The sequence below is a fragment of the Phaenicophaeus curvirostris genome, chromosome 28, assembly GCF_032191515.1.
Source record: "Phaenicophaeus curvirostris isolate KB17595 chromosome 28, BPBGC_Pcur_1.0, whole genome shotgun sequence".
Classification (NCBI taxonomy): Eukaryota; Metazoa; Chordata; class Aves; order Cuculiformes; family Cuculidae; genus Phaenicophaeus; species Phaenicophaeus curvirostris.
Window position 1 is genome coordinate 3,339,901 of NC_091419.1, and position 15,668 is coordinate 3,355,568.

Consider the following 15,668-nt stretch of genomic DNA (forward strand, 5'->3'; position numbering starts at 1 on the left):
TCTACCATTTTTAGGAGATTCCTATTAGGGTCGTAATTAAAACTTCTTATTTCTGTTAAAAATTTTGAGACTTTTTGCCGTTTCTCTGGTAAAAAGTCACCGCTGTGCATGCTGGGAATAAATGTAAATTGAGTATCGGGGCGGGGCTACGCCGGGGCTGGGTTCTCTGCCTTCCCAGCGTGCCCCGCGGCGCCGGCGCATGCGCAGCGCGGCCCCCCCCCCATCGTTGCCGGCGCAGGAAGATGGCGGCGTCGCGCTGAGGGGCCGGGCCCGCGCCGCGCCCTTCGCCCTCCTCACCGGAGCCTCCATGGCCGCAGCGCCGGCCCGGGAGCCGCCACCGCGCTGGGACCGCTGGGGACGGGGAGTGCTGGGTGCCGGGACACCCGTCTCGACGCGCTAGGCCTGGGGAGAGCGGTTCTGGGGCCTCTTCCCGGGCGCACGGAGAGAGCGGCCCTGAGGAGAGCGGGACCGGGCAGCGCCCGCAGCGAGCAGCCCCGGTGTTGGGCTTCGTCTCAGCCTCACGAAGGCCGGCCCTGAGGAGAGCGGCACGTGGCAGAGCCCGCAACGAGTAGCCCTGGTACTGAGCTTCATCTCGGCTCCACGGAGAGTGTGACCGGGGCAGCAGCGCCTGCACCGAGCAGCCCCCGCCGCAGGACTTTGCTTCGGGAGCCCAGCCTCGCTCCACCAGATCTGACCGACCCTGCTCTCGGGAGCCAGCCCTGAGGAGAGCGGCACCAGGACAGCGCCTGCACCGAGCAGCCCTGGTACTGGGCTTTGTCCCGGGCACACAGAGGCACCGCTGAGGCCTCACCTGGGCCCTGTCAGGCCTCACTCACCTTGAGGAGAGCAGGACCTGGTCGGTGCCCGCACCGACGAGCCCTGGTGCTTGGCTTTGTCCCGGCCACACAGGTGCAGTGCTAAGGCCCAGGACCCCTGCCTCGACCTGCCAGGCCTGGCTAGACCTGTGTGCAGGAGCCAGGCCTGAGGAGAGCAGGATCAGGGCAGCTACTGCACTGAGCATCCCCAAGCACAGGGCCTTGTCCCAGCCCCACAAAGTCTGGTCTGAGAACTGAGACTGGCACCTTGGTAGTGCCTGTACTGAGCATCTGTGGGCCCACCGTCGCACTTCACTGGGCCTGAGTGACTCTGAAGTGAGCAGAACTAGGGCAGCTGCCACCTTCCCACCAACAACACTTGGCCCCTGGACCTCTGCCTCGCACTGAGTCTGCCCTGCAGAGGCTAAGGAACAGCTCCTCCAGGCCTGGTCAGCGCCCTTCATCTGCTGCCCGCAGCTGTCAGGATGTCGGAGAACCAGCCCAATGCCAACAACCACCACCCAGCCAACAACAACGGGGCCGCCGGGGCTGCTGGGGGCAACAACCGTGGAGGCCGCAACCCCAACCTCAACCAAAACCCCTTGATCAACGTGCGTGACCGCCTCTTCCACGCACTCTTCTTCAAGATGGCAGTGACCTACGCTCGCCTCTTCCCACCTTCCTTCCGCCGCGTCTTTGAGTTCTTCGTCCTCCTCAAGGTGAGGGGCAGCTTTACAGTGGCTGAGGAGTAGATATTCCTCTTGCTAAGGCATAAATTTCCTTACAGACACACAAAAGCTTGATTCTGCCAGGGGTCACAGACTGTGTTTGGGCCACCTGCACCAAGCTGTCCACTCAGCTCCAGCTTGCTGCTTGTCAGAGTTCCATCAGAACATAGCAGGACAGGCAGAGGGAGTTGGGATTGTTCAGCCTGGAGAAGAGAAGGCTCCAAGGAGACCTTGGAGCAGCTTCCAGTACTGAAAGGAGTTCCAAGAAAGCTACGGAGGAGCTCTGGATCAGGGAGTGCAGGGATAGGAGGAGGGGAAACAGCTCTAGGCTGAAAGAGGGGAGATTGGAGTGAGATCATGGGAAGAAATGTTTTGCTGTGAGGGTGAGGAGGCCCTGGCGCAGGTTGCCCAGAGCAGTGGTGGCTGCCCCATCCCTGGAGGGGTTCAAGGCCAGCACCCGTATGAGAAATTAGAGAAAGAGGAAGGGTGTGAGAGAAGCTTGCCAGGTGACAATAGCGTGTTTCTACTCCGTGTTTCTAAAATTCAGCCACTTAAAACAAGACAGCGTTTAGGACAACTTGTCTCATACCACACAGATGTATTTTCTCCCCTCCTGAGAAGTGTTGAGGGTTTTAACGTTGCTCCCTTTCTTCCTCCCCGTTGTATAACTGGATTCAGGCAAACGGGGAGGCTGGGGTAGGGGTGGTGCTAATGGTGAGGCTGTTGGGCAGAGTGAGTGATCTGGCCAGCAGCAGTTCTTGCTGCCGTGTGCTTTATATCAAAGCCCTTCCAAGGAAATATGAGTATCCACAGGGCTGAGAGTCAGCCAGACTCCAGCCTGTCTTGCTCTGTGCACTGGTAGGAGATGAAGTCAGAGACCAAGGTCCTAAACGCTCTTTTTCTGCAGCTGTGGAAGTGCTCGTGGCTCCTTCTGCAATGAGGGAGATGTTGCTGCTTTACCTTCCCTAGCGTCTCTCTGTGCAGCCTCTGCAGGATGTTTACCAACCAGTTTATTCATAGCAAATAGGTCAAGAACAATATGTAACCCATTTCATTAGAAATGAGCATCTTAAAGCAGTTGGAAAGTGGGTTTATGAAGCTCAACTGTACCCCTCACTGTACCAGCATTTCTTGGAGCCTTCTGCTGTGAACTTTGGACAGCATTTGGTAGCACTGGGCTGGTTCAGGGAGACCTTAGAGCAGCCTCCCAGTACTGAAAGGGGCTCCAGGAAAGCTGGGGAGGGGCTCTTGATCTGGGAGGGCAGGGATAGGATGAGGGGGAATGGTTTTCAGCTGAAAGAGGGGAGGTTGAGATGAGATCTTAGGAAGAAATGTTTTGCTGTGAAGGTGAGGAGGTCCTGGCCCGGGTTGACTGGAGAAGTTGTGGCTGCCCCATCCTTGGAGGTGTTCAAGGCCAGGTTGGATGGGGCTTGGAGCACCCAGATCTAGTGGGAGGTGTCCCTGCCCGTGGCAGGGGTTGGAACTGGATGGGCTTTGAAGTCCCTTGCTACCCAACACTTTCCATGATCCTGTGATTTTTTTTTATTGTCACTACAGGAAATTAATTTTTATTAGTTTACTTTGTCCTACTGTGGCTTTAAAACTGTTCCTTGGATCAGGCCAGAACAATGGAGTGGTGTTGCTCTGCAAGACCAGAGTCCACACCTTGCAGCAGCAACTGGTGGATCCGAACATGAAGTTAGTGGTTCTGCCGTGGACTTGGGTTGTCTTTTGGTGAGGTTTGCTTTGTTCTGCAGTTGTCAAGTAGAGCAATCTGCTCGGGGCTTGGAGAAGAAACGCTTGTGCTGAGGAGGGAATGGTTGAAAGCCACCGATGTGACTTGGGCTGATGGTCTCTGCTTTCTTTCTCGCTGTGTGTAGGCTCTCTTTGTGCTCTTCATCCTGGCCTACATTCACATCGCCTTCTCCCGCTCACCCATTAACTGCTTGGAGCACGTGCGGGACAAATGGCCACGCGATGGCATCTTGCGGGTGGAGATACAGCGCAACTCAAGCCGAGACCCCATCTTCCTGCAATTCTGTGGCGTTGAGAAGTTCCCAGGAATGGTAGTTGAACCCACAGCTGACGAAGAGGAGGAGGAAGAGGAAGAAATGACTGTGGATATGTTTGAAAACAGCTCTGTCAAGGTAAGGACGTGTTCCTTGTCTACCCAGAAGGGGATGAGAGACTGGTTGTTGTTTTGAGGAGAACTGATTGGTTAGTGTGGTCATCTCCTGTCCTTCTGTGATCTGGTAGTCACCTTGGAGCGCATCGTCCTTCCTGAATATCCACGTTGACCTCCTATGGTTTAAGATAGAAATTAAAGCCTGAGAAAGTGGCCTTCTTTGTCCTTTTTGGCGTTGCTAGGGGTACAGAAGGAGCGCAGGAGGTGGGAGATGAAATGACTGCTAACGTGCCTTTCCCTGCCGCGGTTTTCCAACAGTTTGAGCTGGATATTGAGCCCAAGGTGTTCCTCAAGCCGTCCCGGGTGAGCAGCACCGAGGCGCTGACCCGCAACGAGAGCCAGGAGTTCTCATTTAGTGAAGCGGCCACTAAAGGTATGCAGCCTCTGAGGGAGACTGTGTCCGAGTTTGAGATGCTAGCCAGAGCAGGTAAAGACACCTTCTGCTGCTATCCGTGCTCTCTCCTTCCCCGCACATCTTCCCTGCATGTCTCCTTCCCTCTGGCTTCTCCAGGCGCACTCCCCCTAACCTTAAATCTCTTCCCTGATACATTCAGCTGTGGTTAATCCTGTCAGTACTAACAGATCCACAGCAATATCTTTCCTTTGGCTGGAGGGAGGCTGGGAGGTGGGGTTCATCTGGGATGTATAATTCACTGAAGCCTTGGGACCAGATCTTTCAGCTGAACGTGAACTTGCCTCTTCCAAGCAGTTTGCCATCCTTTTGAGATCAGAGATCCCACTGATGGTGCACATTCCTCTTTGTATTATTGGGGTTTGGGCTGGATTTTGGGTCCCAGAGTCAACACCAGTACTTGGAATAGCTAATTAATCCCGAAATGTGGCATTGCTGCTCTGCGTCGTCCAGGATGTGATCCTGCTTTATCCCTCCCCTTGTTCCAGCACGACTTAAGCCACTAATACCTCATAAACTCTAGAGGGAGTTTTAGTGGCTCTCTGTTATTTAAAATGGAATTCCAGTGTTGGAAAACTTCCATTTCAAGTGGTTAGGGGAAGAAATCTGTCAAAAAAATATTGATGTTAAACTAGAAACATGGCAATTGGATTCTTATTTGATTGATCTTTTTTACCTAAAAGCATATCCCTGGAAAGACTGGAATTCTTTGCTCTTCAGAAGTACTGGATGCGGAGGATTGTGAGACTGGACACTGCAGTGGTGATGCTCCCTTGGCATTGCAGTGTTTTTGCTCGTTGCTGATCCAGAACTTGTTAGTCCTGAATTTAAGATCATTAGGCTGCGTAAGACGAGAAAGCAGTGGATATTTTTGGTGTTGTACCTTCATCAGTAGCTGCCTGGGTTCTGTAGGAGTCTCGTTGCACAGAGCAGTGTGCTGATGGGCTGAATGCCTGGTTGGGAATGCTCCCACAGCGTGGTGGGAGAGAGAATTCTGCTGCTTCCCTACATAGTTTAAAAATTCATCTTTTCAGCTAGGTCCCAAATACCTGGTTTTATTGTTTTTTGCAAGTTTCTTGTGCTGTAAGTACATCAAATTTGATGTTTAGACAGAATATTTTACCACGGGAAAATGTTTTATGCCATAAAGGAAGTAATTCTTTTGCTGATAAACATTTTGTTTACGTTTAAGCTTAAAACAGCTTTATACTGGAAACAAAAGCTAAAACAAACACACCAGCTGTGTTTGCTGCCCAGCAAGTGGGGTCAGAGGCTGGGGAGTGGGTGTTTCTGCCATTGATGGGTCGCTGTAAGTCAGAGGAGGCAGGGACATTTCTTTTAAGTCCCTGTGGCCTTTTGACTGTGTTGCTGAGGTACCGAGGTGACTGGCAGCCACCTCCCCTCCCCGTGACTGGATACGCTGTGACAGTTTGAAAGGTCAGGGGTTAAACTGCTTGGTTCTGACTTAAGCAGGAGTTTTTGTGCTTTCAGAGCTGATAGAGCAAAAAGCAAATTAAAAAAGAAAATAAATACATGAAAAATCAAGGAAACCTCAGACACCAGAGTGTTTTTGGAAAGCTGTGATTGTTCCTGCCTTTAGTTTGAGATCTGTAATTGTGGCAATGAGCTCTGCCTCCTGAGAAGTGCTGTGCTCAATGTCCTGTGTTTACTTCATGTCCAGAGGATGTAAAGTGTGTTTTCCTGCCATTCTTTAAACAGCATAAAAAGCAAGAATTAAAACAGAGCAAGACGCAGTGGTGTAGGGTGTGCCGGGCAGGGATGTGGGCAGACTGGACGGTTCTCATAGAGCTTGGAACCACTGCCCTGAGGCTTTCCCAGAAGTTTCCCATTAAGGACGAGAGTCAAGGGAATGGACTGGAATTGCAAGGAGTTGATTTGTTGAAGGAAGCCTGGAGTCTGCGTTTGCAACTCCTTCTCTTTTCCAGAAACATGCAAGGAGAGAACCCAGCGGTGCTATTTCTTCTTGGTAACCATTTGCAAACCCTGTTGAGTCTCCCTTCTCGCTCTGTCTTGCAGTGTGGCCACAGGAGGAGTACATCGTGGAATACTCGCTGGAGTATGGATTTTTACGCCTGTCCCAGAGCACTCGGCAGCGCCTCAGCATCCCGGTCATGGTGGTGACTTTGGGTGAGTGAGGGAGCCAGCCCACACTGGTGCAGGGGCGGGGAAGCGCTCTGCAGAGATACCTACGCACCGATTTCTCTTTCATCTTGTGGAAACTATTTATAACAGTTGATGGCGCTCATTTTCCATGTAGGAGAGCTGCTTTATGGAGTCTTTATTGCTTTAGTAGGTCACACCTGTCTGGGAGGAGCAGTTTGAAATGGTGGAGCCCATTTCAATGGTTTAACATTCTGTCTAGCACAGTTTTCTCACTGAGGAAAGAAGAGCCTAGTGGTGGTGAAGTTCCAGGCTCCATGTGGAGCAGCAGCAGCACGATGTTAAGAGCCCAGGGGTAAGAGCAGTTGTGTCTGTGACAGGGACAATGCTGAGCAGATCTGGGAGGCACTGTCCCAGCGTACGTCTGTGACCCTGTTAGCACAGGCAGGCTGTTTGCCTGGAGAAACCTTCTCCTCTCCATTAAAACCTGTCCAAATTGGGAATATGGTCTCAAACCTTCTTGTACCTATGAACTTAATTGATCTAGAATGCACTGTTAGTGCAGCAATTAGATAATTCTCTACTCCTAGTTGAACTGACGTATAGCTAGGCTGGAGCGTTAAGCAGTGATCCCATATTGGTCATGGGCAGTTTCCACACTTAATATTTCTTTACTGGCCTGGGTTTTCCAGTTCAGCTGGATAAATTCCGTTATAAATCCTAGTAATTTACTGAAATGTCTCTGTTCATGCTTCCTGTTCTGCTCAGGTTCGGGTTAATTTTACAAGCTGAGCAGTGTTTGTACAGTAGAATGCAGCACCAGCATCGTGAGATGGAACCAAGCTGCCTTTCTTAGTGCCCAGAACCACAGGGAGGTGTTCACCTCTCCTTCACGTGGGAGGGCAGGTGGGGATGGTGGCCCAGCAGTGTCATTCTGGGGGCGGCTGGTGGCTAAAATATCTCATCCTGGCCCCCCGATTCTTACCAGAACATGTTTCTTTGGGCCATTAGTTGGGGTGAGCCTAGGGAGATGGTCCAAGCCTAGAAGACAAATTCCCTTTACGTCTGTGCCAACAGAGAGTGTGACAGCTGTGATGTAATTCCTAAGGACTGGGTGACGTTAGCACTTGACAGCGTGGTGAGGTTTGTCAGGGTGTGACATCTCCCTTGCCAAAGGCTCATGTGCAGACACAGTGTTGCTGACAGATTGATGTGATTGCGCCTGGGTCAGGGTGATCCCAAACACAATTACAGGCTGGGCAGAGAATGGATTGAGAGCAGCCCTGAAGGGTGGGCAGGTGGGACTTGGGGGTGTTGTGGTTGAGAAGCTCAACATGAGTTGGCAGTATGTGCTCAAAACCCAGAAACCAACTGTATCCTGGGCTGCATCCAAAGCAGCGGGGCCAGCAGAGCGAGGGAGGGGATTCTGCCCCTCTGGTCCACCTGGAGTCCTGCTTTCAGTTCTGGAGTCCTCAGGACATGGAGCTGTTGGAGTGAGTCCAGAGGAAGCCACGGAGGTGATCCGAGGGCTGGAGCACCTCCCATGTGAGGACAGGCTGAGAGAGTGGGGGTTGTTCATCCTAGAGAAGAGAAGGCTGTGGGAAGACCCTAGAGCAGCTCCCAGTGCTGAAAGGGGCTCTGGGAAAGCTGAGGAGGGGAGTGCAGGGTTAGGATGAGAGGGAACGGTTTTAAGCTGAAACAGGGGAGAGTGAGGTGAGGTCATAGGAAGAAATGTTTTCCTGTGAGGGTGGGAAGGCCCTGGCCCAGGCTACTCGGAGAAGTCGTGGCTACCCCATCCTTGGCGACGTTCAAGGCCAGGTTGGATGGGGCTTGGAGCAACCTGATCCAGTGGGAGGTGTCCCTGCTTGTGGTAGAGGGGTTAATGTCCTTTCCAGCTTGAACCATTCCATGATTCAATGAGAAGATACTGTGCCTGCCTTGCTGCCCCTGTGGCTCAGGGTATGAATGATCTAAATGGATGGTTTTGTCTTCTCTTTAGATCCTACCAGGGATCAGTGCTTTGGGGACAGGTTTAGCCGCCTCTTGCTGGACGAGTTCCTGGGTTATGATGACATTCTGATGTCGAGTGTCAAAGCTTTAGCTGAAAATGAAGAAAACAAAGGTAAGGCTTGGCGGAATCGCTTTCAGCAGCTGTACAGAGTGGTCGGTGCCTCTCTGTATGGATGCATGAATACCATCTTCTGAGTGTTGATTAATGTCTAATGCAGGGAGCTGTTCCCTGTGTTATGTAGAGATGTTGTTGTCAAGGACAAAATGAAACAAGCAGAAGGGGAGAGGTGTCTGCAAACATGATTTCCTGCTGCCTTGTTGCACTGCATAACAATAAGAATGCTGCCACAAGGAGGTGTTGCCGTTGTTTTGCTTTAAATCCTATTCCTTTAGAAGGCACTGGGAGTTTGTTCTTAGTTTGTGGGATAAGCTTGTGCGTTTGTGTTTGTTTTTTCTTCAGGTTTCCTTCGCAACGTGGTGTCCGGGGAGCACTATCGATTTGTCAGCATGTGGATGGCTAGGACTTCCTATCTGGCAGCCTTTGTCATCATGGTCATATTTGTAAGTCGCTGGGAGCTGGTCAGCACGGGTTAATGTAACAGCACAGGCCTGAGCTCTCATCTGCTTGTAAAACTCAGCAGATGGAGTATGAGGTTCTGCTCTGTTGGGCTGTTGCTTTTTTTTTTAATGCGGGTTCTTGAAGTCCTAACAGTGACACGAACAGAGAAGCTGAAGTAGAATGAATGGTTTTGTTGTCAAAAGGGAGATTCATGTTAGAGAATCGCTAAGCATAGTTCAAACATTTGGGCTGCCAAGGCATGAGGTGCAGAAGTTTGTCCTCTGAGACTAAGAACAGGTCTCGCTAATTTGCCAGAAGTGATCAAGACAGAACAGTCTCCTGTGATTGTGTGAGAGCGGGTGATTGCAGGGAGGTATCAGACAGGATCACAAGTGGAAACTAAGCCTGTGCTCATAGTCCTGGTTGACAGCCTCCCTTTGTGGCTGGCTGGCTGCTGATGCAGCTCCCTGTACAATGATGTTGTGGCCAGCAGGAGGAGAAAATGAGAGCTGGGTGACAGAGAGGCTTTAGGAGCTGCTGGGAGGAGCAGGGCTGTGGGGTGGGAAGAAGCCTTTGCTCACGCTCTGCTGCTGCAGCTATTTGGTTTGGCCCCTGCCCAAACATTAAAAATGTCTCTCTTTACAAACAAATTACTTACTGCCTATTTCACTGCAGGAATACAAAGATTAATTGCTGTTTGTGAAGTCCTAATTACTCCTTGGGAAATGGGTTTGCGTAGCTCAAACTAATGAACATGGGATATGCGCAGCGCACTGGGCAGCATTACAAGTCGAGATTTGCCTGTCCAGCCTCTGCTGTAATGTGGCTCTAACGCTGGCTTCTGTTCTGTTTCAGACTCTCTCCGTTTCGATGCTGTTGCGCTACTCGCACCATCAGATCTTTGTCTTCATTGGTAAGGATTTTTCTAAGGGATTTAGGGTGTACTGAACACTGTGCCTCCTCCAGCACAGGGCATCATGTACGCGCTCTTGACTGTCATTGTTGAGAAGGGTCCTGCCTATAGCTGTATGGGGAATAAATCCACCTCTACCCTTGTCACCGCTTGCAAGAGCTGTTCTGTCTCTTGCTGAGCATCAGGGACAGTACAGTTCCTTCCAGAAGCCTGTAGGAAAGCTGGGCAGGTGCTCTTTATCAAGGGATGAAGAGACAGGATGAGGGAGAACAATTTTCAGCTTAAGGAGGGGAGATTTGAGATGAGATCTTAGGAAGAAATGTTTTGCTGTGAGGGTGGGGAGGCCCTGGCCCAGGTTGCCCTGAGAATTCATGGCTGCTTCATCCCTGGAGGTATTCAAGGCCGGGTTGGATGAGGCTTGGAGCTCCTGATCCAGTGGGAGGTGTCCCTGTCTGGCACAGGAGGTTGGAACTGGATGGGCTTTGAGGTCCCTTCCAACCCAAACCATTCCATGATTCTGAGTATCAGGGACAGTGTCCTTCACCACACGCTGCAGTGCACTGAATGGGGTGTGGGGTGGAGGGTTCCTTGCCCCCACATCACTTTGTGTTACAGTTTGTTCTCCTTTTGCAGTTGACCTGTTACAGATGCTGGAAATGAACATGACAATTGCGTTCCCTGCAGCTCCCCTCCTCACTGTCATTCTCGCACTCGTAGGTAAGGACGTGAGCTCCCTTCTTGTGTTTTTGCAGCCAGATCCTTTGGGATCTGTAGGAAGTCTAATGACCTGACCATGGCAGGTGGTTCATGTGTCTGCTCATCACAGGGTGGAAGGCTCTGGAATTTGACAGCACAGTGAGCTGCATTGTCCTTCTCTGTCCCCTGGAAAAGCAATTCATTTGGAAATCACATAAACTGGAGCTATGTCAGTCACTTTAGTTCATTTCAGACTCACGCTTTCTGTAATCACATTGCAATAGCACCATGTGAATTTAAAGAACAAACAAAAAAAAGCCCAAAACGTTTGCTGTCTGGAGCCAGCTGATCCCCTGACCTGTGCAGTGACTGCAGTCAGCAGTGGAACAGGTTTGCCCTCAGCTGCTGCTCCAAACAGAGCTCATCTGTCTCGCCGTGCTCTGTGCCGTGCAGTCGCACAGCCCCAGCTCTGAAAAGGCAGAAGATTCCTTCACCTGCCGTGCTGGGGAGCCCTGAGCTGTGTCTGCCTGCAACGTGCTGATGTCTCGCGCCCTCTGTCCCATAGGTATGGAGGCCATAATGTCGGAGTTCTTCAATGACACCACCACTGCGTTCTACATCATCCTCATCGTGTGGCTGGCGGACCAGTACGATGCCATCTGTTGTCACACGAATACGAGCAAGAGGCATTGGCTCAGGTGAGAGCTGGCTGGGACCTCATTCCCCTGTTGCACAGTGAGGGAGTGCGGGGACAGGATGACAAGAAACGGTTTCCAGCTGAAAGAGAGCAGATTGAGATGAGAACTTAGGGAGAAACGTTTTCTTGTGAGGGTGGGAAGGCCTTGGCCCAGGTTGTCCAGAGTAGTTGTGGCTGCCCCATCCCTGGAGGTGTTCAAGACCAGGTTGGATGGGGCTTGGAGCCTCTGATCCAGAGGGAGGTGTCTCTGCCCATGACAGCAGTTTGGAACTGGATGGGCTTTAATGTCCCTTCCAACCCAAACCATTCTGTGATTCTCATGGTGTGTCCTGTTCTCTGGGGGGAGAAGGCTACTTGGCTGCTTCAGGTCCTTCCAGCCCTCACAGGCAGGAGGGCTTCTATCCTTGAGAGCTTCTGTTCATCTCCTGCAAGCCTGCAGGTCCTTTCCAACTTGAAATATTCCATATCCTAGGGTCCAGAGTGCAATCCCTTCCATTTTGGGTCTCAAGCATCACCTCAACCCTTTGTTTTGCCCTGCTGAACACCAGAATAAGTTTTAACTAGCAGTTAATCGAAGGCTGCACCAGCCTGCACAAAGCGCCCCAGCTCAGAGCAGAGTCAGGAGTAGAAAGGAACTTGGTTTTGTCCTGTCCGTTTGCATATCCTGATATTTATTGCCTTTCTGTTCAGGTTCTTCTATCTGTACCACTTTGCCTTCTACGCTTACCACTATCGATTCAACGGGCAGTACAGCAGCCTGGCACTTGTCACCTCCTGGCTCTTCATCCAGGTGAGTGACAACAGCGCTCCAAGACTGGAGCCAGGCTGTGGAGTTGGTCCCGGTCTACACACTCAGAAGGTCTGACTGGTTAAATTGTCGCATGGCTGGTGTTAACTGCGCAGCCAGTGGGTGTAAAGTGAAGGAAAATCATCTGCATTTTGGGTTTTATCAGACTTCTTGTCAAGCTGAGTTTGAGTAGCAATTGTTATTTGTATCCAAGGTTGAAACTGTCCCTGGTTTGGAGATGGAACAGCACAAGGAGGTGATTGAACAGCAGGATTTTTTGATTGCTTGCTGGCTCAAATCCAGCCATACGGCTGACAGGAGGCTGATGGCAAGCGAGTTTCAGAAGGTGTTAGGGAAAGATTTCTATCCTGTCTTTCTGGAAGAAATCTCTGAGGATCACCTGTGTGGAGTTTGAGGGGTCAGGTCTGTCCAGGGAAGGTGCTGGTGAGACCAGCTCCAAATTGATGGCTCTGATATCCTGGTTCAAGCAAACCTTTTGTGTGTCTCTGACTGTTGGCCTGGCCCTCGTCTCCAGGCTAAATTATTTTATTCCATTCCCCGTCCTTGGAGAGAAACCATCAAAGCAGCTTGCAGGGATTGTAATAGAAGGAATAAATCCTTCCAAAATTTGAGATAGCCTCTTGGCAGTCAGAACAGCTGAATTATGCAGTCACTGACTTTACAGTAGGAGGTAGGAGTGGTTTTCCAAGGTAAATCTAGGATCCAGGGAGTGACTTCTTTCCCTTTGTCTTCTCTAGCATTCGATGATTTACTTCTTCCACCACTACGAGCTGCCAGCCATTCTCCAGCAGATCAGGATCCAGGAGATGCTGCTGCAGAACCAGCAGGTGGGCCAGGGGACACAGACGACACTGCAGGACAACCTCAACAACAACACAACGGCCGCTGCTGTCGACGTGGGGAGCCGCCGGCCCCTGCTGGCCCCTGGGCCCTCTGGAGAGGGCAGCAGCCCCACTGCCCTGACTCCCAGCGAGGCCTCCAGCGTCATCGCTGCTGCCACAGCGGCTTCGGTCGGCAGCGATCTCAACTGGGTGGCCGAGACAGCCGCCATCGTTACCGAAGCCTCGTTTCTCTCTGACCTGAGCACCACCCTGCTAGAGCCAAATGTGGTGCACGAAGCCATGGCCAACGGGAACCCTCAGGATGCTGCTGCTGCCGCCTCCGGTTTGGTTGCTCGCATCAGGGTCAGCAGCGACCACCCAGAGACAGCGATGGGCTCCATCACCATAGAAGTCACTTCAACATCAGTGATGGCTGCAGCAGATGTTTCCCCTGCCGCAGAGGCGGCCCCAGCCGAACCCCCTGTCCCACTGCAGGAGGAGGGGGCCTCTATCCCCAGCCTTTCCCTCCCCGAGCAGACTGAGGCTGTCGAGGGCCCCCACAGCCAAGCAGAACCAGGTGGCAAGAACTGTGTTGCACACAGCAGCGGGGCAGAGACCCCTCTGGCCTCTGGGGAGGACGCTGATCCTGATAGATGGTTGGGCAGGGCTCTTGGGGACCGAGGGGAAAGCTGCCCATGCCCAGAGCCAGTGGATAGCACACCGAGCTCCAGACTGTGCTCGGAGCCAGACTCGAGGAACCTGTCGTGAGTCCCTCTTGCTGTGATTCTGGACTGCCGGGAAGGCATTTGGATTTTGTTTGTTACTATTTCTCACTTCACCATCATCCTTAACCCGTGAATTCCTCTTAGCGGAGGCAGAGCAGCTGGGACAGAGAAGAGGTGCTGCAGTGAACTCCCCTGGGAGAAGCGTGTGTGTGCGCTTGTGTCTGAAAGGCTGAGGGAGGGATGAAGTGTTTGCTCCCACAGCCTGTGCAGCTCGGTGGCCTCGTGCATGGCTGCAGGCTGCCCGCTGGAGCCCTACGTTTGGCTCCGTGCTGCAGCTTTTGTGCCCCCGATTGCTCCAGCTTTGCCCCCTGCAGGTGTATTTGCAGTCTGAGTGCTGCTCACGAGCGTGAGCGGGTTTGTGACAGCTCACACCTATGTGTGGGGCCGCGTTTTGATCAGAACAGCAGCCGCGTGTGGACAGAGAGAGTGTCTTCAGACCTTCTTGGGAGAGCCATGGAAAGCAGGAGAAGCCTGGTGAATGTTCCTTCTCCTGGAGGGGAGAGAAGCATAAACCCTTCCCCAAACGCTAGATCTGCCCATGCCAGAGTAAACCTGGGCGATAACCAAAGCAGAAACTGCAGTTCAGTCCATTTTTTTTGTCCTTCAACTTCCTTCTTGGTCAATGGGTGTGGGGGTAGAAGCTGCCATGCCCAGGTCTGAACTTCCATCCCAGCAGAGATGCTTTTGGCTGGGCTCAGCAGCAGTGGGATCGATTCCCTGAAGCGCTGGTGGCCTCCGTGAAGGCTTGGGGAGTTTGGCCTCTTAGGTTTACCTGGCCAGCATGAAGCAGGAGCTCCCAGCAGAAGGAAATGGTCCCAGGCGTTGCCTGCTGGGAGCTGATGTGCACGTCGGTGTCTGTAGAAGCGTCTCTGCTTCCACGGCGGGTGGTGTAGTTTGTTTTTCAGTGCCTTGTCCCTCCCATGGGACACGTTTGTGTTTCAGATCAGCCCCATCCCGGAGCAGAGATCGACTTTTTGCTGGCTCGACTGACTGGCGTGCGAGATGGTTTAGCAAAGAACCAAAACACTAAAGCCAAGACATTTTAGCTCGTTTTCCCTCCTTTCCCTGGCAGCAGACATGGAGCTGGCAGTGCCCGGCCCCTCCGCAATGCGGCTGCCTGAGCTGCGGGGGCCGAGCCAGGCACCGGCTGGACCCACACGAGGTTGCAGATGGTAGGAAGAGCAGAGTGATGCAGGAGTGTGGTGTATGTAGGGCTGAGAGGAGCTTGCGGAGCAACGTGGTGGGCAGTGCAGGGCTGGGGGGCAGTGCCAGGGGCCTCAGCTCTTTGGGGGTCACTGTAGAAGGGTTCCTGAGTTCATTCTCATCTCCCCACAGCCGAGCAGCATCCCTGGAGTCCGTTCTCTTGTGTGTGTTCCCTTGTCTTCCACCAGGAAGAGGTTTCTTGTTGGCACAATGGAGGCTTGGAGTGCTCCTCTTCTCTTTCTCTGCATTTCCCACCCAGGTGCCCCCCATTTTTGGTCTTCATTTTGTCTCTCCAGCCCCTACTGTTGCTCTGGGGAATGGGGGAGCCTGTTCGCACCAGCGGGGCTGATCTTCCTGCCACCAGCCTTCCCAGCAAGGGGCCTGGATGGAGACTGGCTGCCTCCTTTCAGCATGGATGTGCCAGAGAGCAAGGAGTGATTGTGGTCTTTTAAGAGGAAAGGGCAGGGAAACAAACCAAATGATTTGATGAATGAAGAGTAGAGTTCATTCTATTTAATTAATGTACAAAATGTGTTTGTATATAATAATAAATACAATATCTAACAGCGGCTGTGGCATCCGGCGAGCAGTTGTGCTGGGCTCCCGCTGGAAGTTGAGCTGCAAGGAGCATCCTGGGGTGCAGCACGTGGAACGCGCCAGGGTGCCGTCATCCTTCCCATCGCGGCTCGGAGTGAGGAGGGAACTCAGCAGCCTCTGTGCAGGTGGAGATGTGGGGAGGGAATGTCTCTGGCTGTGCTGTCCCCCCCGGTTCTTTCACGGACACCCACAGTTATCGAGTCCCCTCCACGGGCAGGAGCGAGGGGAGCGCGCTGAGCCTGCAGCCTCTCTGCACTCTGCGTGAGCTGGGAAACCGGCCACCCTGGGGACTCTGTCTCACCATCTGTCCCAGTAAGG

The 15,668-nt window shown here is 52.5% G+C and overlaps 1 protein-coding gene across 2 annotated transcripts; it reads left to right on the forward strand.

The window, feature by feature from the left end:
* The first annotated feature begins 791 nt into the window (after positions 1 to 791).
* TMEM259 (transmembrane protein 259) lies at positions 792 to 15,319 on the forward strand. 2 transcript variants are annotated; one of them, XM_069878027.1, is made up of 11 exons: positions 792 to 1,534; positions 3,424 to 3,690; positions 3,987 to 4,101; positions 6,178 to 6,288; positions 8,261 to 8,383; positions 8,732 to 8,832; positions 9,686 to 9,743; positions 10,377 to 10,460; positions 11,005 to 11,137; positions 11,827 to 11,926; positions 12,682 to 15,319. In XM_069878027.1, exons 1-11 carry the CDS (start codon positions 1,301 to 1,303, stop codon positions 13,531 to 13,533), a joined length of 2,178 nt encoding a protein of 725 aa, XP_069734128.1. In that variant the 5' UTR covers positions 792 to 1,300; the 3' UTR covers positions 13,534 to 15,319. The 2 variants fall into 2 exon arrangements, with proteins under 2 accessions (XP_069734128.1, XP_069734127.1); XM_069878026.1 differs by having other exon boundaries at positions 793 to 1,534; positions 3,987 to 4,155.
* Positions 15,320 to 15,668: the final 349 nt, after the last annotated feature.

Excerpts from the sequence above, each read along its gene's own strand:
- TMEM259 (XM_069878026.1), top strand. The coding sequence starts at position 1,301 with ATGTCGGAGAACCAGCCCAATGCCAACAACCACCACCCAGCCAACAAC. Across the intron at positions 6,289-8,260 it reads GGTCATGGTGGTGACTTTGG|ATCCTACCAGGGATCAGTGC; the intron begins GTGAGTGAGGGA and ends TCTTCTCTTTAG. Across the intron at positions 11,138-11,826 it reads AGCAAGAGGCATTGGCTCAG|GTTCTTCTATCTGTACCACT; the intron begins GTGAGAGCTGGC and ends CTTTCTGTTCAG.